Source organism: Gallus gallus, chromosome 6 (assembly GCF_016699485.2).
Source record: "Gallus gallus isolate bGalGal1 chromosome 6, bGalGal1.mat.broiler.GRCg7b, whole genome shotgun sequence".
Classification (NCBI taxonomy): Eukaryota; Metazoa; Chordata; class Aves; order Galliformes; family Phasianidae; genus Gallus; species Gallus gallus.
Genome location: NC_052537.1, coordinates 588,232 through 612,206, shown reverse-complemented (window position 1 = coordinate 612,206; position 23,975 = coordinate 588,232). Strand labels below are relative to the sequence as shown.

Sequence of the window (23,975 nt, the reverse complement as noted above, 5' to 3'; positions counted from 1 at the left end):
TGGGGGTCTGGGGTGAGATCTGGGGCACAGGGGTCGGATCTGGGGTGCTGGGATGGGATCTGGGTTACAGGGGTGGGATCTAGAGTGCTGGGGTGAGATCTGGCTTACAGGGCTGAGATCTGGGGTGCTGGGGTGAGATCTGGGTTACAGGGGTGAGATCTGGGGCGCTGGGGAGGGATCTGGGGCACAGGGGTGAGATCGGGCTTACAGGGGTGGGATCTGGGGCTCTGGGGTGCTGGGGTGGGATCTGGGTTACAGGGGTGGGATCTGGGGTGCTGGGGTGAGATCTGGGTTACAGGGGTGAGATCTGGGGTGCTGGGGTGGGATCTGGGTTACAGGGGTGAGATCTGGGTTACAGGGGTGGGATCTGGGGTGCTGGGGTGAGATCTGGGTTACAGGGGTGGGATCTGGGGCGCTGGGGCCAGCTGAAGCACGGGAGCAGGGGAAGCCTGCTGCCTTACCTGCCATGACAGCTGGAGAGTGGCAGTTAGGGGAGCCCCTCCCCCCACGGGGGGTTGCGTGACCGTTGGGGTCAGCCCCTTTCCCCCAGGCTTGAGATGGTTTGATTTTTCGTAGGCAAACATCCTTCCCATCCCAGTTGTTTCCCATTCCAATGATCACTGACCCTCCCAATGGGCATTTTGCAGCGCAGTGCTCTTCCTTCCCAAGGGCCTCCCGTCCCAGTGGAAATTGACCATCCCTGCAATGAGTTCTCACCCCTTGGGACAGTTTTCTCTCTGAGGGAGGATATTCGGGCCCAGTGGTTTCCCACTGTCACCAGCCAACACTGGGTGGGGTTACCCGGGCCTTTAGCAGTGGAGGTGAGCCAGCGTTATCTGTAGGGCTCAGAGATGGAGGGGCTGTCAGTGATCGATGACCGCAGTAATTGGAGGCAGCAAAAAGGCCCTGTGAGGTGGCCATCCTCTGCACCATTGCAGTAGAGACAGATTGACACTGGTTTGGATTGGTCTGTGTTCGAAGGGTGGGCTATGGGGTGGAATTGGCTGGACAGTCGCAGCCAGAGAGCTGTGCTCAATGGCTGTGTGTCCGGGTGGAGGCGGTCACGAGTGGTGTCCTAATGATGTTCAGCAAAGCCAGGGCATGGTCTGTGAGGGGCAGAGAGACTCTGGAAAGCGTCCTGGGATTGCTTCTGTGCGGCAGTTGGGGGCCTTGGGGAGTGGGGGGGCCTGTGCTGGTCTGTCTGTAGGAGTCTGTAAGGAGGGCTGTGGGGCTGTTTCTGAGGTGGAAGTGAGGGGTTTTGTGTGCTGAGGGACTGTCTGTGAGGAGGGTTCTGGGGTGGTTTCTGAGGAGAAGGTTTTGGATCTGCGGGGCTGAGGGTCCTGTGAGTGACTGTAGACCTCTGTGGGGAGAGTTCTGGTGTGGCTTCTGAGGGTTAAAGCATTGGGTTTGGGGGCTGAGAGGTTGTAGGGGTGTGTGAGCGAGGAGAGACTTTGGGACTCTGGGGCACTGAGGGGCCCGATCTGATCCCAGGGGCATAAGGAGTTTGATTTCCCCTGTGTTTTTCCCCCAGACCCATTTGTTCAACCAATGAAAATCGAAATATACAAGATGTTTCTGAACCTGGCAAAGTGTCCTTCACAGCACTGATGTGTTGGACTGCTGGGATGCTGGCTCTTGCTTTTTTTTTACCGTGGTTTCAGTGATGGAGTATGCCACTGCAGCGGATGGCCCCAGAAGGGTAAGGACCAAAGAGGCAGGGGGCCATTGAAATAGTTGTATTTCATTTTTTTTTATCTCCCAGCTGTTTCATGGAATCTGGCTTGGATGTCTAGAAGTAACTGGAAGATTCTTGAGGAATGTCTGGGATGTTTTTATCTGGAGGAGGTGTGCCCATCAGGCTGAGGTGTTGCATCTGTCCCAGGTTCCCTGATGTGACGTAGTACTGCAGCTCCTCCCAGGGGTCTTGCATATGCATTGCTTGTGCTCGTGTGTATGACTCCAGAGGACATCCCAGCACAGCTGTGCTGAAGCCCAGTGGCGGTGGGGGGAGCAGAGGACAATCTCAGGTCCTGTGCTCTGAGGTGGATGCTTTCTTCCCAGAAGCACTGCTGGGCAGGATCTGATTGTGCTGCATACGAAAAGAAATGAATACAGAGAATGACCTGGGAAACAACAGTCTTGTTCAAGAGCTGATGTGCTGGATAGAGGGTTGTTTGATTGATTGATTTTTCTGTGACAAATGTGCGTGGTTTCTGCCAGTGGTAACTAGGAGAGGGTCGTGAAATCATAGAATTGCTCAGGTTGGAAACGACCTTAAAAATGATCAAGTCTAACCACACGTAACCATACTAGCCTAACTCTAACAACCCCCCTGCTAAATCCTGTCCCCGAGCGCCACGTGTTTTTAAACACACTCAGGGATGGTGACTTAGCCACCTCCCTGGGGAGCCTATTCCAGTGCTTAACAACCCTTTCTGTAAAGAAGTTTTTCCTGATGTCCAACCTAAACTTACCCCTGGCACAACTGGAGGCCATTTCTCCTCATCCTGTCACCAGTGAGAAGAGACCAGCCCCGCTCTCGCTGTAAGCACCTTGCAGGTACTGGCAGAGAGCAATAAGGACTCCCCTCAGCCTCCTTTTCCCCACACTAAACAGCCCCAGTTCCTTCAGTCACTCCTCATAGGGCATATTCTCCAAGCCCTTCCCCAGCCTTGTTGCCCTTCTTTAAACCTGCTTCAGCACCTCCGTGTCCTTTCTGTGCCCAAAACTGAACACTGTGCTTGAGGTGAGGCCTCGCCAATGCCGAGTACAGGGGCAGGATGACTTCCCTCGTCCTGCTCACCACACCACTCCTGATCCAAGCCAGGATGCCATTGGCCGCCTTGGCCACCTGGGCACACCGCTGGCTCATATTCAGCTGACTGTCCATCCGGACACCGAGGTCCCTTTCCGTCAGGCAGCTTTCCAGCCACTCCTCCCCAAACCTGTAGGGTTGTCTGGGGTGGACCCAACTCTTGGCCCTATGGAAACTCATACAGTTAACCCTGGCCCATTGATCCAGTCTGTACTACCTGCACCTGGAAACATCGGGGTTTTCCAGATTTCAGGACCATGCGCCTGAAACAAATTCTGGTTCTCCTCTAAGCAGAGCTGTTGGACAGACCTGTTGGCACTAGAAATTAAACATGGCAGTGAGATGAGGCCAATGAGGTGTTAATGCTTTTTATGGCTGCACAGTTCCTCAGAAAGCAGTTACACCTGCCAGCTAAATAAAAGCCATCCCTTAAATGCTGTACTGTACAGCTGTGGAGCCTTTGCTCATCTGCCCGCATCTTGCTTTGCATAGTTTAGCTGGCAAGACTTCAGCGCTGAGCTGTAAGAATGGAAACATCCCCAACTGTTGGAAACAGACCGAGTTTCTAAGGTCTGTGTCAGCAGAAGCCAGGCAGTGCTAGGAACAAGCAACTGTTGGCAAGAGCCTAATGCAGCTCTTCCCTCACCCTGTGCCACGACTCACACCGTTCACTCCATTTTCTCTCTCACTCCAGAAAAAGACCGCATAATGAGATGAAGAAATCACCAGTTGGCAGTTGGTGTTCCTGCTTCAGCCTGGGAAATCCATCCTCTGTGGCTAAAGGCAAATTGCAACGCAATCCCAGGGAGCCCCTACAAGAAGTCTCAGAATATTTCTAACACTCTCATTATGGAGGTAAGAATACATTCTTGCCTCCATTTTGCTTTTGTGTCAGAAGACAGACATTTAAACCACGTAAAGGCAATTTTCCAGAAACGTTCCCACAGAAAGAAGGCATCTAGCATCTTTCTGTAGCTACAAAGACTGACTACTCAGCCTTTTCCATATACATTTTACTGTCTCTTCCAAACTTAAAAACAACTATATGGTTTTGCAGAAAAATATACCACAAATCCTGAAGTATGGGCTAGCACGGAGTTTTATCCCATCTTCTCCCTGATGCACATTTTGAAATGATATTCCATGACTGTGCTTTAAGATTGTCTCCCTTGAGCATTTTAGTTGTGCTTGTTTAGTGCTCATAAAACCAGCTGTGCAAGCGCTGCTTTCTTCCCCACTGTGAGGGGATTGCTGTCAGGAGCTAACCAGTTATCACAGGCACATCCAGCAAGGAGCTGCTGTGGCACGATGGGCGTGTGGAGCAGCCGTCTTCCAACCGGTCCTCTGCAGCAGTCAGCGTTTTGTAGGTTACTCTTCACCAGTCTGCAGAACAAGTATCAAAAAGGATACTCTTTTGCGATTGCTTCTTGTAATCACGGGTTAGATTGTGTTGGCCATCCAGGCCAACCTACCATGCAAACACTTTACATCTGTCTTAGACAGTAAAGCATATTAACACTGTGACAGGATACAGGTTTTCTTCAAGGGCTTTGGAGTACAAACAAAATAGGAAAAAAAATAAATAAAAGCACAACAATTACTTTCCGGAGAGCAGTACTGTTGCTAGAAGCCTATTTGCTTCTTCCTGCTGCCAATCCGTAACCAAATGTCAACCACTTTCATAATTAAGCTCGTCACTGTCTGGTTTGGTTTCCCTAGGGGGGACAAGGAGACAGCGGGACTCTTGGCTGAGCTAAAAGCAAAGCTTACCCCCCTGCACACTGTCGATGGTAAGGCAAAATGTGGGTTTAAAACAAGGCGTTACTGACTGCAGATGAGCAGCAGGACAGATGCCTGACACCCCTGCAGTAGTAGCTGGACTTGTTAATGAAGCAGTTTACCCATCCCTGTTAGGCAGTGGTACCAGGGCAACACTCTTCAGATGTTAGTTTTCCTTCTAAGAATTCTGTATAGCCGACATTACCTGCCTCGCATTCCTTGCCATTCCCCCCTTTTCCCCTGCCTTTCTCTTCCAAGGTGACAAAGGCAGCACTGGGAAGGAAAATGATTTCTGATAAAGACTTGGAGCCACAGAACGCTTGAACTAGTTTTGCTTTTGCAAACAGCTTAGTTTCAGGCTAAATTGAACCTGATCACTGCTTTAAAAAGAGTTTGGACAGTGAAAGTTTGACACTCACCCCTGTCCATCTGTTCATTCCTAGGTGAATCTAAGCAGTTTTGATCCAGAAGACCCGGGACCAGCAGCGATGCACTGTGTGCTTCCTTCGATGGAGAGCTCTTAGGAAGCATGAATCGCTGCAGTTCTGATGACAGCCTTCCACATGACAACAACAATGGGGATAAGGAGCTCATCCACGTTCCTGCCCTCATTTCTCCTGGCTCCGCTGATGATGTTGACCTGAGCCCGCCAGACATCACAGTCGCTAGCCTGGATTGTGACCCACTGCCTTTCCAGTGCAGCCCACCCCAAGCAGAGCCCAAGTGCCTGAACAGCAGCACCTCCTTGAGGAGCAGGTCGGCATCGCTGAGGAGAAGCCGAGCTTCTTGGAGGCGGACTTAGAGCCAGGCAGCCAGTCCCAGGCACCAGGCAGCAGCACAAGCTCTGAACTAGTCTCTCAATTCCCAGAGGAGTCCCTCTTTTACTCTGGATCTCTCTTGCCCTTCTGTCTTTTAATGAGTAAAGGCATACTCATGTTCAATCAACACCTTGACTCCGTTCTGGGTCTTCATTCACAGGGACTGGGTTCAATATAAAAAACTGCAAGGCACTTCAGCTTGCAATGGTATGGCTTTTGGCTGTGTGCTGCAGAGCTCTGGCTTTGTTCCCACGTTGTATGGCTTTGGGGTGTCTGCAGGGAGAGATCTGCTACTGTTTTGTATGGTAGCAAATAGCATCCTGGTTGCTGCTCATTAAAATCCCCAGCTTCCTGGCTGCAGCTTTGTGACGCTTTTCAATGCTTTGTGATGCTCTTTGATGCCTTGGCTGTTCCCTGACACCTCTCTGCTCCTGCAGTGCCCATGCCTGGCTCTCACCTATGAGCTGGACTTGCAGATCATCTCCAGACCTGTCATCATCACACTGCAGCAGGAGAAGTTCATCCTGACCAACGTCAGGCAGTACTGCTTGGTCTGCACGTTACTGGCTGCCTCTGCATCTCTTCAGCTGCAGTACCATCTCTCAGGGAAGTCAGATGCAGTCACGCTCCTCTCTGAATTCTGTGCTTGATTAAATCCAAAGCAAATCTTTACACTACAATGAGCAAACCATGCTGTCTACCAAAGAGGCAGGGTTTGTGCCCCAGGATTTCAGGAAGAAGGACTGGTATCAGCCCAGGGCAGGATCTGGGTCCCCTGGGGACAGCAGCTACAGCCCCTGTCCAATCCGCACGGTGACCCTGAGCCATCCCTAGGGTGCCCTGTGACCTCCTCCTCCTCCTCTGCACAGCCCCACAAAGCACAAGGGAAGGTCTGGGAGGTGGCAATGCCTAGATGCCCCTGGAACAGGCCAGGAATGGTGCCCTCCATCCCATCCATCCCCAGGCCCTGATGCCCAGTCCTCAGGGCTCCAGGATCTCTCAGTGTCCCTGTTCCAGGGCCTCACCACCCTTACTACAGAATCACAGAATGGTGCTTATCATAGAAAACTTCTTCCTTATGAAGAATCTAAAGAGTCCGTTCCCTCCTTTGTTACAGCCCCCCTTGAGATACTGAAGGCCACTCTCGGGTCTTCCTGGAGCCTTCTCTTCTCCAGGCTGCACAGCCTCAGCTCTCAGCCGTCCTTGGAAGGTCGTATTCCATCCCTGGGACCATTTTTGTGGCCCTCTTCTGGTCACGCCCCAACAGGTCTATGTCTCTCCTGTACTGAGGACTCCACATCTGGATGCAGTGCTCACAGTGCAGAGGGGCAGATCCCCTCCCTCACCCTGCTGGCCGCGCTGCTTCGGATGCTGCCCAGGGTATGGCAGGCTTTCTGGGCTGAGGGCACTCTGCTGGCTCATGCCCAGTTGCCATCCATCAGTACCCTCAGGTCCTTTTTGGCAGGGCTGTGCTCCATCCTTACATCCCCCAGCTTGTACTGAAAGCAGGGGGCTGCCATGACCCAGGTGCAGGCCTTGCACCCGGATTCATTCAACCTCATGAGCTTCCTCTGGGCCCACTGCTCAGCATGTCTCTCTGTTCGCATCCCATCCTTTGGACGTGCGGGCTGCACCATGCAGCTTGGGGTCACCTGCAAATCTGAGGGGGCACTCAATCCCAGTGTTGATGTCATTGATGAAGATGTTAAAGAGCACTGGTTCCAGTACTGACCACCTGAGGGACACCACTGGTCTCCACCCGGACATGGAGCCCTTGACCACCACTCTGTGCATGCGATCTTGCAGCCAGTCCATCCAACAGTCTACCCATCAAATCCATATCTTCCCAATTTGGAGCTGCTCTTTTTGGTTCCGATCTGCCAGGCCTGCAAATCCACACAGTCCAATAACTGACGATCCCTTTCCTCCACCGGGCTGGAGGCAGGGCCCCTCTAGTTCTGCCTATTGTATTCATCGCTCACTTCTCATGAACGTGAACCAGTACACTTAACCCCAGAAATCAGATCCGACCATCCAGTCTGTCCGGAGAGCTGCCCATTAGAAACTGGAGCTGTCATTTTTTTTCTGGAAGAATCCCCTTTTCCTATTGTTTTCTCCTGCAACTCACCTGCCCGTGCATGTAGGACTGAGGTGGGTTTTCCATCCCACTTTCTCATATCCTCTCCACAGTCACACAGGTAAAACCACAGGATGTCATGTTGTGTGTAACTGCTATATCCTCTCTCCCAAGCAGCGAATGCTTAGTTCTAATGGATGAGACACTGGTTGTACAGACGGGAAGCAGGGCATATAGTCTTGGAATTGCTAGAACTCCTGGGGCAACTTCTCCACAGCTGAGACATAGGCCCAGAGGGATGAAGAAAGCCTATCTTCCTATTGCCAAAACAGGTTGGCTACTTCATTCACCTTTGGCCTTGGGTTCTCTTTCCAGTTCACTCCTGCCAGGGTGCTGGCATATGATGGTGATTCTGTATATACATAATATATAATAATATATACATTCTGTAAAACTCTCCACATAGATCTCATACATATGATTTCATCTGGATCTTGGGATAGTGTATTACTGTGTAATTTAATAACATACATCATCACTAGAACAGCTAGTTCACTCACATACTGGATACCTCTCTCCATGGTGGCTCATTTGCCTGGGTTAGATACCAAGTCTCCCTTGAAAGGATCTTTCCCTCGCAGCTGACAAGGGTCCCCACCACTGGGAAAAAGACTGCGTCCCTTTCCCAGTTCCTCTGGGAATATCACTTTCCCTAGAAAGACATCTCAGCTGCTTGGCTTCACTGCCCACTAAGTCCAGGCTACTCACCTCACCACCCCAGCACAGCAACAGCCCAGTGGCAATGTGCACATTTGGCCGATGGCCATAATCCTTTTGCGTATCGTGCAGCTCAGCCAACATCAGAGCTCAGATGATTTATATCTCTCCCTCCTCCTCCCCATCTTCATCCTCTGTCTTACCAGGAGTTTCTGTCACACAGAATCACAGAACTGTTGGGGTTGGAAAGGACCTCAAGAAATCACTGAGTCGAAACCTCACGCTAAAGGAGGCACCCTACAGTAAGCCTCACAGGTAGACATCCAGATGAGTCAAGAGTATCTCCATAGAAGACTCCACAACCTCTCCAGGCAACCTGTTCCAGACCTCTGTCACCCTCACAGTAAGGAAGTTCATCAGCATGTTTGTATGGAACACAATATGTTGGAGTTTTACAACATTGCTCTTTGTCTTAGCACTGCACAACACCAAGAAGAGCCAGGCCTCATCCATTACCTGTCACCTCCCTTCAGATATTTACAAACATCAGTCAGTTCACCCTGCCCAAAAGCCACAGCCTGGCTCGATACAGCTGCTTCAAACCAGTCTTAAACTCTCCAGGAAAGGGAAATGTCACAACCCATAAATGAAGAATTGCTAAGGGTCAGAGTCCACAAAATACCACAAAAGAGGATCTCCAAGCAGAAGACCTGCTTAAATGAGGCTTGAGAGGGACGGAGCCATGCTACAGCAGTTTGCACATGTGAAGTGCTTCCACCTGTGCTCCCAGGGCCGCCTATGCCCCTTCACTAGGTGCTCAATCACTGGTTCAGGCTTTGACTTAACTGTTCCGGTATAGTAACCCTTAATCATTAACCCTCACCAGAATAGGTATTCCTTAACCATAACACAAATGAGTAACACTTAACAGTTTGATTGAAAGAATAACCCTTGAAAGAATAACCCTTAACACTAACACACAGCATGGTAATACTTAACCTGAACACTAACCCAGAAATGGAACCCTTAACTCTAACACCAAACAGCAACTCTTAATCGTTAACCCTAACTCCAAATGGTAAACATTAACACTAACCCAAATTGCTAACCCTTAACCATAACCCGTAATGGTAACCCAAACACAAATGGATAACCATTAATGCTAGCCCCAAAAGAGGAATGTTCAATGCTTACTCACACAGATAATCCTCAACCCAAACCAAAATTGTAACCCTTAACACTAACCCAAATGGGAAACCTTTCTGTCCTAACCTGGGACAGTAACCCTCAAAACGTAACCCTGGCAGTAAATGGTAATTCCTAAACATAACCCCAAATGGTTAACCTTAACAATAACCCCAAATGGCAACGCTTGACCATTAATGCTAACCCAAATGGGTAACCCTTAATGCTAAAACATATTGGTATTTCTTAACCCTAACACAAATAGCAAACCCTTAACCCTTAAACCTAACCCCAAATGATAACCCCTAACCCTACAGAGTAATAAACCTTAATGCTTAATCATAAGCAAAAAGGGAAAGCCTTCACGCTTACACAATCAGGAAACTCTTAAACCTAACCCAAAAGGGTAAGCCTTAACCCGTATCCCTAACCCAAAATGTTAACCTTTAACCCTAAACTCAAATGGGGAACCTTTATCCCTTAACCCTAACTCAAAAGGGTAATCCTTAGCCGTAACCCAAAAGGGTAACTCTCCACACCTGAGAAGTACATAGTAACCCTCAGCACTTTCTCTGCGGTCTTCAAGGCCTGTACAAACACATGCCACCCTGTGAGTCCGTGATCTTAAAGGACACTCCCAACACAAGCCAGTCCATTGTACCGTGATCTTCAAGGACCCTTCTAACTCGAGCCATTCCATGGTTCTGTGGTCTTCAAGGACACATCCAACGCAAGCCACTCCATGTTTTGTGATCTTCAAAGACCCTTCCAACACAAGCCATCCTGTGGCTCTAGGACCCTTCAAACTCAAGACATCCTAGGGTTCTATCATCTTCATCTTCAAGAACAACTTCCAACACAAACCCTCCTGCGGCTTTAGGATCGTTTAGGACTCTTCAAGCTCAAGCCGTCCTAGGGTTCTATGATCTTCAAGGATCCTAGCAATACAAACCCTCCTACGGTTCTGTGGTCTTCATGGATCCTTGCAGTACAAGCTATCCTTTGGTTCTTTAATCTTCCACTCTTCCAACACAAGCCATTCTGTGGTTCTACGATCTTAAAGGTCCCTTATAACACAAGCCATCCTCTGTTTCTGTCATCCCTTCCAACACAAACCTTCTTATGAGGGAACTTGGGGGTGTTGGTCGATGCTCAGATGAGCAAGAGCCAGCAGTGTGCCCAGGTGGCCAGGAAGGCTGATGACCTGCTGGCTTGTGTCAGAAACTGTTGCCAGCAGGAGCAGGGAAGTGATCATCTCTCTGTACTCAGCGCTGGTGAGGCTGCACCTCGAGTACTGTGTTCAGTGTTGGGCCCCTCACTACAAGCAGGAAAGCTGGTACAGGGTCTGGAGCGCAGGTGTTATGGGGAGTGGCTGAGGGAGCTGGGATTGTTCAGTCTGGAGAAGCGGAGGCTCAGGGGGGACCTCATCGCTCTCTCCCACTACCTGCAGGGGGGCTGTAGAAGGAATCACATAGAATCACCAACGTTCAAAAAGACCTCCAAACTCATCTAGGAGAATAATTTTTTTCGTAATATTCAACCTGAGAATGCTGAGGTATAATGCTCCACAGTCAGACCTACATGTGACTGTGGGGCCCTGATGTTCTTCTCATGGGCACACAAACACTCAATGACCATACTGGGAGGCAAAAAGCACAGCAGAAGACGATCCTCAGCTGCAGACGCTGATGACACTCATAGCAATAAGAGAGAAGTATGTGTGAAAGGCTTACGTTACAAAAGGAATGACTGATTGTCAGCAGAGATGTGGTCTAGCACTTGTTCTGCTGGAGCAACTCCAGTGTGGCCATAGATTTGCACTATGGAGCAAAAACAAATCTCAGCCGGAATAATACTGTCAAGCCTAAAACCAACATTCGGCTCCTAAAATCCTGAGTTGTTGGTTGAAAAATATTTCAGCCCTGATGGTGTGCTCAGTGGAGTTGTTTTCTGTGCATATTGTCTCCGTTCCCTCTACTGCAAACAAAATGCATTCAAATCCCCAGGAAGAAGCTCATGAATACTGCCGCACCCTTCCCGATCAATCCTTCCAGACAGCTCGGCTTTTTCTAAGCAAAACATACCTATGGAAAAGTCTCAGGGGGTAACCTAGAAGCCAGCGAACGCTGACCTCTTCTGGATACTTCTAGAAATGGCATCGAGGCATAACCATTGCAGCATACTTCTACGCAACGAGGCGTAACCGATCCCTTTTATTCACCTCCCTCAAGAAAAGGTCAACCTCTCAGCCCCACTTTCATCTGCTTGGTGAGCTGGCTCAGTTCAGAGTTCTGCAGGAGAGCAAACAAGGTGCAGAAAGAAAGACTCCAGAGGTTACAGCTATGTTTCAGCTGTTAAGACTTACATCTTTTCCTTCTATGCTCATTTGCTCTTGTGCCTATGTGGAGTAGAAACAGATTGAAATAATTGAACTGATTGAAATCTTAAGGGTCATGCATGTTTGATGCAATACTGTGCAGATCCTAAATTGATACGGCTTATGGCAAGTAATGTAATTTACCACCAGGTCAAAAAAGAATTATGTTTCTTGAAACGTATGATTTTGCACTACGGATATACACTATTGACTAGAGAAGGTATCATGACATCAAGACAAAGCTGCAAATGAAGCTCTCACTGAAAAGGCATTTATAAGCTGTGTTTCAGATGTCAGGGTCTTGAGTGCCCTCCCACCTTTGTTCCTGCAGCTAGCACTTTTCCTCACCAGCTACCACCTCCACCTCCCCACTCGTGTTGCTGCCCAGCACCAGGTAGCTCATTTTCCCCTGCTCCGACATCACCCATCACTTTCTGTGCTCCTTCCCTGAACAAATCAATGTGTCATTTAGAAGTCCGCCTGAGCTGAGCAGTCACAGCTCTGTTTCCTTTCCCTGAAGCTGGAGTACAGCCAGGCTACAGAGCAGCTAAGTAAGATAAAGTTGCATGGAAACAGATGTTAATTAAGAAGAAGAAATGTAGGCAACTCATCTCTTCTTCATAATGGTACGGGCTCTGATTGAGGTAAACATCCGTGAAATCCATCAGATGAGATTTACTTCTGCCAATGTGTTTAAGGCCGCTGGAAGCAATGGTGTAGCAGTCTCTGGCATGCGGCTCTGGGGAAGGAGGCCTGAGGAAATCCCACAGATAATTCCACACTGGCCTAAGTAGCTTTCCCACCGGATGTCTCCCTGTGGGGCTGCCAACACACTTCAGGCCTGGAGCTTAAACTGCATCAACCAGTCTTGAAACAGTGTCCTTAACGTAGCTAGGCTGTACTGGGAGAAAGAGTGTAATTTGGACTGAGCTGCATCCACACCAGGGGATGTCTTCTCAGCAAGGAATGGGAGCGGCCTACCAGAGGCAGGCAGTGCACGATGGTGGGAAGACGGTGTGTCTTCTGTCACAGCCTGTGCCTTCAGCTCTACTGGTGATGTCCCAGCAGAGCTGTTTTCCCCAGTCCGGGTGGAATGGTGGGAAGTGATGCAACAGGAGCAGCGAGGATCAAGAGCAGGCGACTGCTGCTGTGACTGCCAGGGGCTCATTTGAAGGAGCACAGTTTCAGCCCGCTAAGGCCTCAGTCACCTTCACAACACCCTTGAAAGGTGCTCGCTTACGCCGGGCTGCTGCGTATTCATGCTGCGTATGAATGCTGCATCATTCATATTTAAGGATAGCCACAGCCCTTCCTGGGTTTTAGGCTCATGCCATTTACTGGGGGCAAAAATAATCATCTTTATGCAAGTCCTTCTTACTAAAGCCCTGGCTGCCTTAGCAGTGATGCAGAATTCTTAGTCGAAAGGATGCCGAAGAGACGGAGGGGTTCCATGGGAGCAAACAAGCTGTAACACAGCTCACAACAACAACAACTGCTCACAACCAACATGGGCGTGGAATGGAACTTTTTGCTCAAGGCTGCTGCAGCCCACCTTTGTGCTCCCACGCAGTCATCTCCTTTGTGCCCTCCTCAGGTATGTCCTCTTACATGATAGCATAAAGCGAGATATGGGACACTGTCTGTGCAAACAGGCTGAAGTCAAGAGTCCGAGAAGTAGAGGGCTGAGCAATCACCAACTGTATGAAATACGGCAAGAGCAAGTGACTGCACCTAAGGCAGGAGAACCACGGATATATGCACAGACTGGGGGACACGTGGACGGAGAAGAGCTCTGTGGAAAGGGATCTGAGGGATCTGGTTGGTGATAAGTTGAATGTGAGTCAACAGTAAGCCCTGGTAATCAGAAAGGCCAATTGTATCCTGTTGGGCATCAGGCATAGCACTGCCTAATACATATAAGGTCATTTGATTTGTTCAGCACAGAGCATAGGATAGATGCTATGACCACAGAGCTAATGTCATTGTGGTCTACAGCTTCCTCACAAAAGTAAACAGGGAGGAAAGCAGGGATCACTTTCATCTAGCGACCAGCAATAGAACCTGAGGAAACTGCATAAAGCTGTGTCAGGGGGAATTCAGGTTGGATATTAGAAGAAAGTTATTCACTGAGAGGGTGCTCGCTCTTCTGGGAGTTGACGTGAGCTGGCAACTATCTCCAGGATTTTCCTTCTGCAGATGACCCATCATCAGGGCTTCCCTCAGGCTGCTGGGAACGGCACGTGCAGCAGTAATGATCACAACCTGTGAGGCTCACGCAGCCTCAAGAGTAGAGGCCTTACAGAGATATCTTGTCAAATCAGAGGGCAGTCACCAAACTTAGGAAATTTAACAAGAGCAACTGCCGGATTCTGCACCTGGGACAGAAAGAGACTTAGCTCTAGTAACTAAAGTGAATGTGACTTTAGGCTGTATAGGAATGTAGCTTTCCCCTCATTGCAAAAGCTCACTGTTAACAGTGAAGAACAGGATTCAACTGGAGAAGTCAAAAGAGACATGAAGAATGATGGGATAATGTCTGCATAGCAGCAGCTGGAGAAGCACTGCCCGTTCTGGGAAGATGCCACCCAAGAAGCACCACCTAGAACTGGATGAATGGACGAATGAAAGAGGGAGAGAAAATTAGATTGGTTAAATTAGATTGGTTACACTCAACAGCTTGAGTTGGAACTATGTAAGAATGGGGTTATGGCAACTCATACCAACTATGGAATTGAAAGTAACAAGGTTCCTCCTAGGGGACACTCACCTTGAGCTGCAAATCACAAGAACTGCAAACAAATGAGGCTGAAGGACAGTCAGACTGATGTACCAAAAGGAGAAGTCAAGGCTTGAACGGGAGAATGTTGGAGGGGGCAGCAGCATGATTCCTTCAGAGCAAGGTGGAAGGAGTGCAACTCCTGCAACAGTTTCTGGAGACCAGGGTGGAAGCCTATAGGTGATGGTCCTCTCACCACCAAGCATCCAGTTGCCAGCAGTGGGTGAGTTCATTGGGACTTTGAGCAAGTCTTCAATTTGTGTTACTAAATTCAGGCTTGGAAGCACACTACATATGGGAGAGACACTTGGTGCAGGAAAGGAGATGTCCGTAGGCAAGGTACTCGAAAACTGAATGAAAAGAGATGAAGCTGCAGATGTATCAACAAAAGTGTAAGCACATGACATTTGACTTGGCAGGTTTGTGGGAAGGTCAGCTTCCCCGTGTTTGTATTTCTCCATACTAGAGAGGTTTTATCCGCTTGGCTTGCTTAATGGCAGCACGTTTCACATGCGTGGATAACGTGCAATAGCATCCTTGACCCAGACCCCATTTCCATATTGCATCTCTTCCTCAATGGCCTGAGGTGTTACGGATGCACGTAGATGGAAATAATTATCTCTTAGAGTTGCTGAAGCACTGTAGAAGTTTGCCAAGAGAAGCTGTGGATGCTCTGTCCCTGGAGGTCTTCAAGGCCAGGGTGGATGGGGCTCTGGGCAGTATGACCCAGTGGGTGGCATTCCTGCCCACGGTAGTGGGCTTGGGGTTATAAGTTCTTTACCGTCCCTTCCAACCCAAGCCATTCTATGATTCTGCATTTCTATGACGTAAGCACCGGCCTCACGCAGCCCTGGTGCAGTGTATCACAAGAGCTTCAGGCCGTGGGGAGCTGCCACCCAGAATCACAGAGTTGTGAGGTCACAATGCCCCATCCTATGGCTGTGCTATGCTGTGCTGTGAGCTCACAAGCTGCGACGCTGTCCTGTGCTGCAGGCTTCGCTCTGTGAAACACTCACTGTGGCTGCAGCGGTGGTGGTGGAAGCATGGTGCAAGTGTGGGGGGCCATGGCCCCTGCCCGCCTTGTCCTCTTCCTCCTACTGATGGCCATGTGTTTCCAGGAGACCTGTGCTGCTCCATGGAGAGCACCGGGAGCAGGTGGGTGGGCAGAGATGGGACCCAAACTGAGCAGCACTGAGGGCAAGAAGTCAGGCTGTGTCCCCACGGCCCTGTGCCACACTTCCCTGGGGCCTGCCTTCCATGGGGGTGGTGTTGGGCAGAGGGTGATGGGCAGCACCACAGGAGCCGGGTAAGAGCCCGTGGCAGAGCTGCTCCTCAGGGCTGGCTCCAGCCATGCCGGGCCATGGCTCTGCTGCTTGCTGCCTGGAGCACATCCTGGGAGATATCCTGGGGAGAGCTCAGAAGATGTGTGCTGGAAAAAGAGCGAGCATTTCTGCTCCAGGCTCATGGTATTCCGCATAGATGAATCCCAGTTTCCAACAGAGCCACAGCCCACAGCCCAGAGGAAGAGACAGACATGCTTTCCTCCGGTGCTTCAGTGTGACCTTCCTGTACGTCAGAGGCCTCCCAGTAAGAAAGCCCCGAGAGGCTGTATCTTCTTCCATGCGGTCTGTGAGGGATGTGGCACATGGCCTGGAGAGAGTATTGTGTACGCTGCCAGGTGCCAGCCTACAGGTCATCCTGGACACCCTGCAACTTTCAAAATCATGACCTGAGTCCTTCTCCCATCCCGTTCCACGACCCACATGCAGTTACTGAGAGAGAAAGAGATCACACCGTGCAATGGGAACTTCTCTCATCTGTTCTTGATTCTAGATGATGAGCTCAGAGCTCCCTTTCCAGGTGACCCTTTGGATCCGGATTCTGTGCATGTGCCCGTGGGACAACCCAGAGGTAAGTTGTGAGTGTCTGTCTCCTTTAAGGCAGAAACGTTCATGCTCTCATAATTTACATGGGTGAAATTTTACTGAAGATCCTGTCAAGGTCTTCCTAATGTGCTTACGCCTTGAATAGCTTGCACAGATAAGTCATAAGTATTTTGTTACTTGGAGAGCTGCCACATTTCAGTGGGAAGGTTACTGCTGCCCCTCTTCAGCTGAGAGAGCCCAGACCTTCGTATTTGGGCCGTGTCATTCCCTGACCCGCCGCCAGACCTTGCAGGTCTCTCAGGGAAAAGGAGGCCCCCACATGTAGTGGAAGCTCTCCTCACCTGTATCTGATCACGCTTGTGTCTACAGGCCCTGCTGGTGAATCAGCAGAATGGAATCCTGTCTATGAGCCTGAGGGGGATGCTGGAGGTAAGTCACCAGTCTTCCTTTGTTCATATATTTGCCTGGGATAGTTCAGCAAGGGTTCCGCTTTTCACCAGCCAGCAGGTTCTTCTCCCCGAGAAGCATGGATGGTCATTGTTTCTTGGGTGCTCCGTGCTGTCAGCGTTGCGTTGGCTTTGTCTCTGTATCTCCGAGGTCTCCCAGTAAGAAAATTTCTAGGGGCCGAGTGTTCTTCCGTGAGCTCTCTGAGAATTGTTTCCCATGGCCTGGAGAAAGTATTTGGAAAGCTGTGGAATACCAGCCAGCAGGTCACCTGGCCTCTCTGCAACTTTGGAACTTTCCCCCCCACAGCATTACCTGAGTGAGCCCCTTCCATCACCGCAGGTCACTAAGGAAGAGAGAGATGGGCACATGCAATAGGAATGTTTCTCCTCTGTCCTTGATTACAGCTGTGCCTCCAGGCAGTGGCTCACCAAAGCCTAGGTTTAATGCAGTTGAGTTTAGAGCTGGGGTGAGCTCCAGCTCTGGGCAGTTCCACACGGGGTTAGTTCTGTATGATGGTGGTGCCCCGGCAGGCACCCAGGAACTGTTTCCAAGGTGCTCCTGTGTGGAAGGGAGAGAACAGTGTCGTGAAGGAATCCCCCAGCTTTAACTGCATCTTGTGTCATTCTGACTGGAAGGATGTTTAATGGGAGTTGCTCTGTCCTGCATTTCTTTGCAGATGTGCCTGGAGGAGGTGATCCAGGTTCCCCTCTAGGTTCTGGGACTGAATCTCCAGCAGATCACATGGGTATGTCATGACTTTGCAATTCCTTAGAGAGCTTTCATTGCCCATTTCAGTGCCATTTCATGGCACGATCTCCCGTATGCTCCACTATTCAGTGATGCTGTAGAGTATGACTGAAACTTTTCATGGGTCTTTGGTTGCAGAAGTGCCCCCAGGGAAGGCCTGGCCTGATCCTTGGTTTCCTCCTGCACTGGAGCCCTGCTGGAATCCCAGCAGGAGTAGTTTGTCTTTACTGACTCCACTGACTCCCCACTGGTCTTCAAAACTTCCTGCACATGATATTTAACTTCATACATTCTGTCTAGGTCCAGAAGAAGGAAAGGATGAATCCAAAAGAGTAGAATACTCCCAGGGCTCATCCCATCTCCTAAATGACCTGCTGAAGGAAATGGAGAATGCAGCGCGTGGTGAGTATACTTCAGTGTGTTCACTGAGACTTGGGAAGCTGAGGTCTGATATGCATGTGTGGATAAGCTGTAGCCTGCACAGCAGGAAGGGATCTCTCAGAGCCGTGCTGTGGTGGTGTTCCATGTAACACCTTGCAGGACTGTCAAGCACCAGAGATGGTCTGCTGCCACTTCTGCATCCAGCCAAGACCCAGAGACAGCTGCTCCCCCAGCATGACCGTAATTTGTCAGAGCTGCTTTGTGCAGGCATTGGCACCCTGGTGGCTGCAAGTGGCGAGTGCTGTGCTTCTGTTCATACAAAGCCCTCTCTGCTGCTGAGCAAGTTCAAGGCAGGAGGAGCATCCCAAGCAGGGCTGGCTGTCTTTGCTAATCCTGGAAACGAGGTGGAGATGCTGATTCTGGAGATGTTTCTGCTGGAGCTTGAATTTCAGCCTGCAGATGCCTGGCTGTGATGGGTGGAACACGATGGTTGGTGATGCTCACAGCACAGTGCGTGAGGGCCCTGCACAGGAGCTGATTCCTCGGGAGGCGTGAGAGGTTTTGGCACCCTCCAATTCCTGGGAGGGCCCAAATGCCCTTGGGCAGCAGAGGGGGTCGCAGTGGCTTTGGGGGGCTGGGACCAGCAGACTTTGCCTGAGCTCAGGATAGGAGTAGCTCAGTTCCTGATGAGAACACATCACATCCAATCCCACTGTCCTCTTTCTTTCTAAAGGGACTGACCAACAAACTGCACAGGACGCGCTGCAGGAAGGCAGCCATCCCACGCTGCCAGTCTGGGACAGAGGAACGCAGACAGCGCCAACGACTGGCATGCCAGGTAATTTCTGTCCTGTGGTCATCCAGAGTCACTAACCAGAGTCAGTGTGTGCCTGTAGGCTCTTCCTGCCTGCTCTTGCACCCCAGCTCAGCAGCCAAACCTGAGCGTATGAGCACAGAGCACATGTAAAAGAAGCCAGGGGTGGCTCTCTGAAAATGGCTGACCTCAGTGGGGTTTGGTGAGTTGTTCCAGCAGCGTGCCGGAGAAGATGCATGCAGACCTCTGTGACGCTGCTCACCTCCCACTGCTCCCAGTTCCCAGAGAGTTGTGAGCTTTGCCCTTTTGGATGAGCGGGGTCCTGTGTGGTAGGAGCGTGCAGGAGTATTTTTCCCCTGGGCTGGCTCCGGCTGTGCCCTGTGCTGGCTCGAGGCTGACCTTCAGCCTGAGGGGTGTCCTGTGGGAGAGCTCAGGACGCGTGCGCTGGGGGAAAGTGTGAGGGCTTCTGCTCTGCAGTGCTCCCCGCAGACAAAGCCCAGACCCCAGGGCAGAGCCCCAGCCCTCAGCCCAGAGGAATACGTGGGCAGTGCTGGTGCAGCCTCACCCTACCCAACGAGAAGTGGAAGCAATCCTTTTTGTCGTCTGGTGCTTAGACACCAGAGACAGAGGTACCCACTGATGAAAATCTCCTGGGTCCATAAAGCACACCGAGAGATTGTCTGTAGTGCAGGTGAAGGTAACGTGGGACACTGTCTCATTTCTTCCAGGGATGAATGCTGGGAAAAGCACAAAGGCTGCTGTTCACAAATCTGTGCGAAAGCGCCGCATCGCAGCGATGGTACTGTTCTCAGCTGTGCTGCTGTCTGCACTGTTGTTGGCCTGTGGTGCTGCGTTATGGATGTGCAAAAAATACCTGTGAGTTGGCTTTTCCCCAAAACACTTTATTGCTGCATTTGGCAAGGAGGCATGTGTGGTGCCAGGATCCTGGACGGCCAAATCAGTTGCTGGCAGTACACTGCCAGGACTTACGTTGCAAAGTCTTTCAAGTTTCCCCTTATTTCCTGTCAGTGAGTAGTGCTTTCTGAAACTCATTCTCACAGAGTGTGCAAGAGAGAAGAAAGAGCAGCAGAACGAGCTCTTCCTGATACCAACTGAGAGAGTGTTCCAGCTGGAGATGAGGGCAGAACGGAGCTGGGAGAGGCAACAAGAGAGACTCCTGCCCAACCAAACCAGAATCTCAACAATAGTTCCAGTCCATTCCATTCTACCATCCAAGATACCAAAGGTCTTCAAAGTCATCTGGAAGACCTGGAGCGTGAACTCAAAGCCAAAAAAGAAGTCCACGGGAACAGTCCTGAGTGCTGCTTTCTGTCAGAGGACAGCCCTGAAGCTGAGAGCGGAGAATCAGCAGCAGAGCCTTTGTCCTTCACCCTGCATTCTCCAGGACAAGTATCAGCAATAATTCCAAGATTCTTAGCTCACCATAGCTACAGTCCTTTTGAGGGTCGTAGTGAGAACCCAGAAAGTGAGCTTCCTCTGACTGCTGGACAGTATTGTTTATTGTCTTTGGAGATGTGGATGAGGATGGCTGGTTTCTGGGAGAGCTGACAGATGGCACAAGAGGACTGGTCCCTTCCAATGTGGTTGTGGAAGTTTCCGATGATGAACTGGATACAACGATGCCTCTAGAGCTTTGTGATCTCCTGCTGGACACTGATGATTAAGTGGATGCAGAGATTCCATAACGCAGCAACATCCTGTAAAAATTCCTGCACTGATTCGTCTGCAAGACTACCCCCTGCTCCACTAGATGTTCAAGTGGAGTGTGAGCAGGATGTGGATCAGCTCCTTCAGGAGCTCTGTGGTGACTGACAGTGTAACTGCATAGTCTTATATATTAAAAACAAACAAAAAAAATGAACCAAAAAAACCCAATAAAACAAACAAAAAACCCAACGCTGTTCTTTTTCTTGGATACATTGACTTGATACTTTTTCTAGCTGAGACTTTGCAATGAGTCTTGAAGCAGATTTGAACTGGTAGAAGTTGGCAGTGTCTGCATTCCGTTCTCCTAATTTCCTTGCTGGTCGGAGTTAACGTGCCCTGCATCCGTTCCCCAGCTCCAGCTGTCTCCTGAATCATGAGAGCAGCCTTTCCATATTGTGAAAACAGCCCTTTCACATAGTTGGAGTGGATTCATGCTGAAGGACAAGATGCTTGTGGACATGTAAGCTCAGGAAAAGAATGTAGAGTCCATGGAAACTTGCTGCCAAACAACACTAAGAAAGAAGAATAGACTCCTGTTGTTGAAGATGGAACAGTAAAACAGATGCCCCAGCAAAACACAATGCCAGTACAAGCTGGTTGGGGCTACTCCCCCTGAAAAGGCTGGAAGTTCACAGCGAGGTAGACTACTAGCCCTCATTCAATGACTACCAGAGACCCCCACCATGTTTTTAGGACACGTGCTCAAGAGGGTGGGACAATATGTTAATAATTTCTCAGAATTCCAGCCCATCTTCATGGAATGTAATGAATATATGTATGCAATGTCTTTAAATACGTAACCATTGCTTTTCTCGGTGTGAGAGGTAGGAGGAGATATCCCCCTTGCATCTGGTGCCATAAGGAGCACACCTGGTTTATGACCTTACGTGAGTTATGAGTTTGATTCCACACATCACTCCCTTCACTATTAAGAGGACTAAGAACTTCTGTCACAGAAGGATGCCCATCTGCAAGGCTTACGTTTCATGCTTCTTCCTTCCTCTCTGCTTGGTAAAACTCCATGCTGGGCTCATTTGGAAGGAAGGCTTGGTGTTCTGATTTCTTGGACAGTCGTTACCTAAAGCCTGGAGTGCCTCTGTCAAGTGTGGCGGTGCAACTCCCGCTCCCCACACTCTCCCCCTTCTCTCAGGCCTCTCAGTGCACTTCTTCTCCTCAGACAAAAGGCGGAGAACCAGTACATGGAGGTACTCCTCCTCTTCCCTTGCCCCTGCTTGCCTCTGGGTAGCAAGGAGCAATGAACTGGAACATTAGGGGATGCCCTTGTTGTATCTGACTCCTGCTTTGTGCCCCATAGCCCAGGAACAAACCTGGAGACAATGATCTCCTGGCAGCCTGGGACATGTGTACACGAATCACGGCCCAAGTGGGGTAGCTTGGAATTTGTGAGTCCAGCAAGTTCTGGGCTTTGCACAACTGGTGGAAAGAACCAGAAGATTTTGCCATCCAAGGGGGCTGGTATGGAATAGGACCCATCAGATCTCAATCGTCTCAGACCCTATAACTAGAGATTCTAAGCAAGTGTTAATATTTATAAATATCTGAAGGGAAGAGGGAGGAAAATGGATGAGGCGCACATCTTGGTGATGTGCAGTGGTAGGACAATGAGCAATGGCCCAGAACTTGAACACAGGAAGTTCCACGCAAACATGTGAAAGCCCTTCTTTATGGTCATGGTGGGGGAACACCGGGACAGGTTGCCCAGAGAGGTGGTGGAGGTTATGACCAGCATCTCCTCTGGGTTGGGACGCCTCTTAGGTACTGCCAAATCCTCGAGGCCATCTACCAGTGGAGGCCAGGGCAAAGGCGCCCCCCTGGAGTCAGACTTGATTATGATCTGATGAGGAATGGTGGTGGCCTGTTGTATTTGCTCCACACTCAGGTAGACGCAAATTGTAAGCAGAAGTCAACTTGCATTTCTTCCATCCACCTCCCTACTTATTTATCTGTTTTAATGATACACATTTGTTTCACAACTGTGGATGCTGAGATATTTTACTTTTCCACACTTCTTTTGTGTTTGAGTGTATGTTTGTGTATGAGTATCTGTACATTGATTTGGGATGTCCTGTTATTACGATAGCACGAATCTTGTCATCTGCAAATCCGTAATCAGGTCCCTGCTTAATTGTCACACATTTCATTAAATCACGTTATTAACCTCCAAATTGGTCCTCTGACCTGTCTTGTGTTATTAAGAGCTCTTAATCTGCTGTTAAACAGAACCGAGTGAAATACATTTGCCATTTCCTGCAATGCCAAATTAGAGGAGATGGCAAGATGATGAGCAAAGTCACCAAATAGTTACAAAAACAAGATGTCCAAACAAAGCCTGTATTCCCTGAGGTTTTGGCTTATGATTACTGGCATAAGCGGGAAGAGGTAGAAAAGCAGTTAGCTGATGCTGGAGGCACAACTGGATGGGAAAGGTAGATATAATCTACCAAACGTTGGAAGTGTGCCTGAAACCTGCCTGCCAGGGGAGGGGGAAACTGAACCACAAAGTACAGGAGCTGTTATTGTCATTAAAAATGCTTTACTCCTGCTCCTTCTTATTAGGGCACCTTTGGCTGTGAGAGAATGAGACTCTGCAAGTAGGGTGTAGAATAAATGCAGTGCAGTTACTTATTGACCAGTGCAACAGCAACAACAAAAGAAACACAGAGAAGCGTGAGTTTCAGAAAGGATTAGTGTGCTCAGCACTCAGCAAAAAGCCCCCGAGTCACTGCTGGCACACAGGCGTCAGCCTGGAGGGGTTGGATCAGCTCCCTGCAAACAGCCCTTGTGCTGCTGCACTGCATGGTGCCACCAGCTCCAGCACCCAGACATCACACAGGTTACTCCTTCAGCGTTTTTTTGCCTTTCTCTTCAATTCCCATGAAACTTTTTGAAGCCTTGGGCACTGAGCAACTTGGAAAAGATTAAACAAAATATCCTAAAGGGAATCTCCCTCCTTATTTTTTTAGAGATGTAGAGGGGCACTCTGGGCTCCAAAGGAAGACACTATGTGTTGGGCCAGTGTCCTAACTGACCCTAACTGTGGTTTCACAATGGGGAGGGCCACACAGTAGGGCTGTTGGACAAGCAGCTCTTCCAGAATCGTGGAATTGCTCTCTTCTCCATTGTTTCTGTCATTTGACTATTCCAGCCCCTAAACCAATAGCGATCTCCCTGCTTGAAAGAGGGGAAGACCTGTGGATCCCAGACGTGTAGAGCCCAGAGGCTGTGACAGGAGACCTCCGCCCAGGTGAGGCAGTGGAGGGAAGGAGGAGGCTAGGGCCTGCAAAAGCCATCTCTGTGCAATATTTTGAGCACTCTATGCTATTTCTAGATTTCCTCCGTCGTCCAGCAGGAGATGGGACCACAGCTATAAAGGAAAATCTGCAGAAAAGTGTTGTGGCCCAAAGGCA

General features: G+C 49.8%; 2 protein-coding genes and 1 long non-coding RNA gene across 4 annotated transcripts in view; 2 read left to right on the top strand and 1 right to left on the bottom strand.

Moving 5' to 3' along the window:
- LOC121111076 (protein MANBAL-like) overlaps positions 1 to 23,975 on the top strand; it is a 614,289-nt gene that overhangs the window by 97,292 nt on the left and 493,022 nt on the right. The window lies entirely within an intron of this gene.
- On the bottom strand, positions 3,981 to 10,658 carry LOC121113320. The gene is made up of 2 exons (XR_005860745.2): positions 5,014 to 10,658; positions 3,981 to 4,198 (listed from the first exon to the last, which is right to left on the bottom strand). It is a non-coding gene; the product is annotated as an uncharacterized LOC121113320 (long non-coding RNA).
- On the top strand, positions 12,581 to 22,733 carry LOC121113302. The gene is made up of 7 exons (XM_040702604.2): positions 12,581 to 16,455; positions 16,800 to 16,859; positions 17,554 to 17,622; positions 17,925 to 18,026; positions 18,739 to 18,843; positions 19,548 to 19,695; positions 19,881 to 22,733. Exons 1-7 carry the CDS (start codon positions 16,308 to 16,310, stop codon positions 19,933 to 19,935), a joined length of 687 nt encoding a protein of 228 aa, XP_040558538.1. The 5' UTR covers positions 12,581 to 16,307; the 3' UTR covers positions 19,936 to 22,733.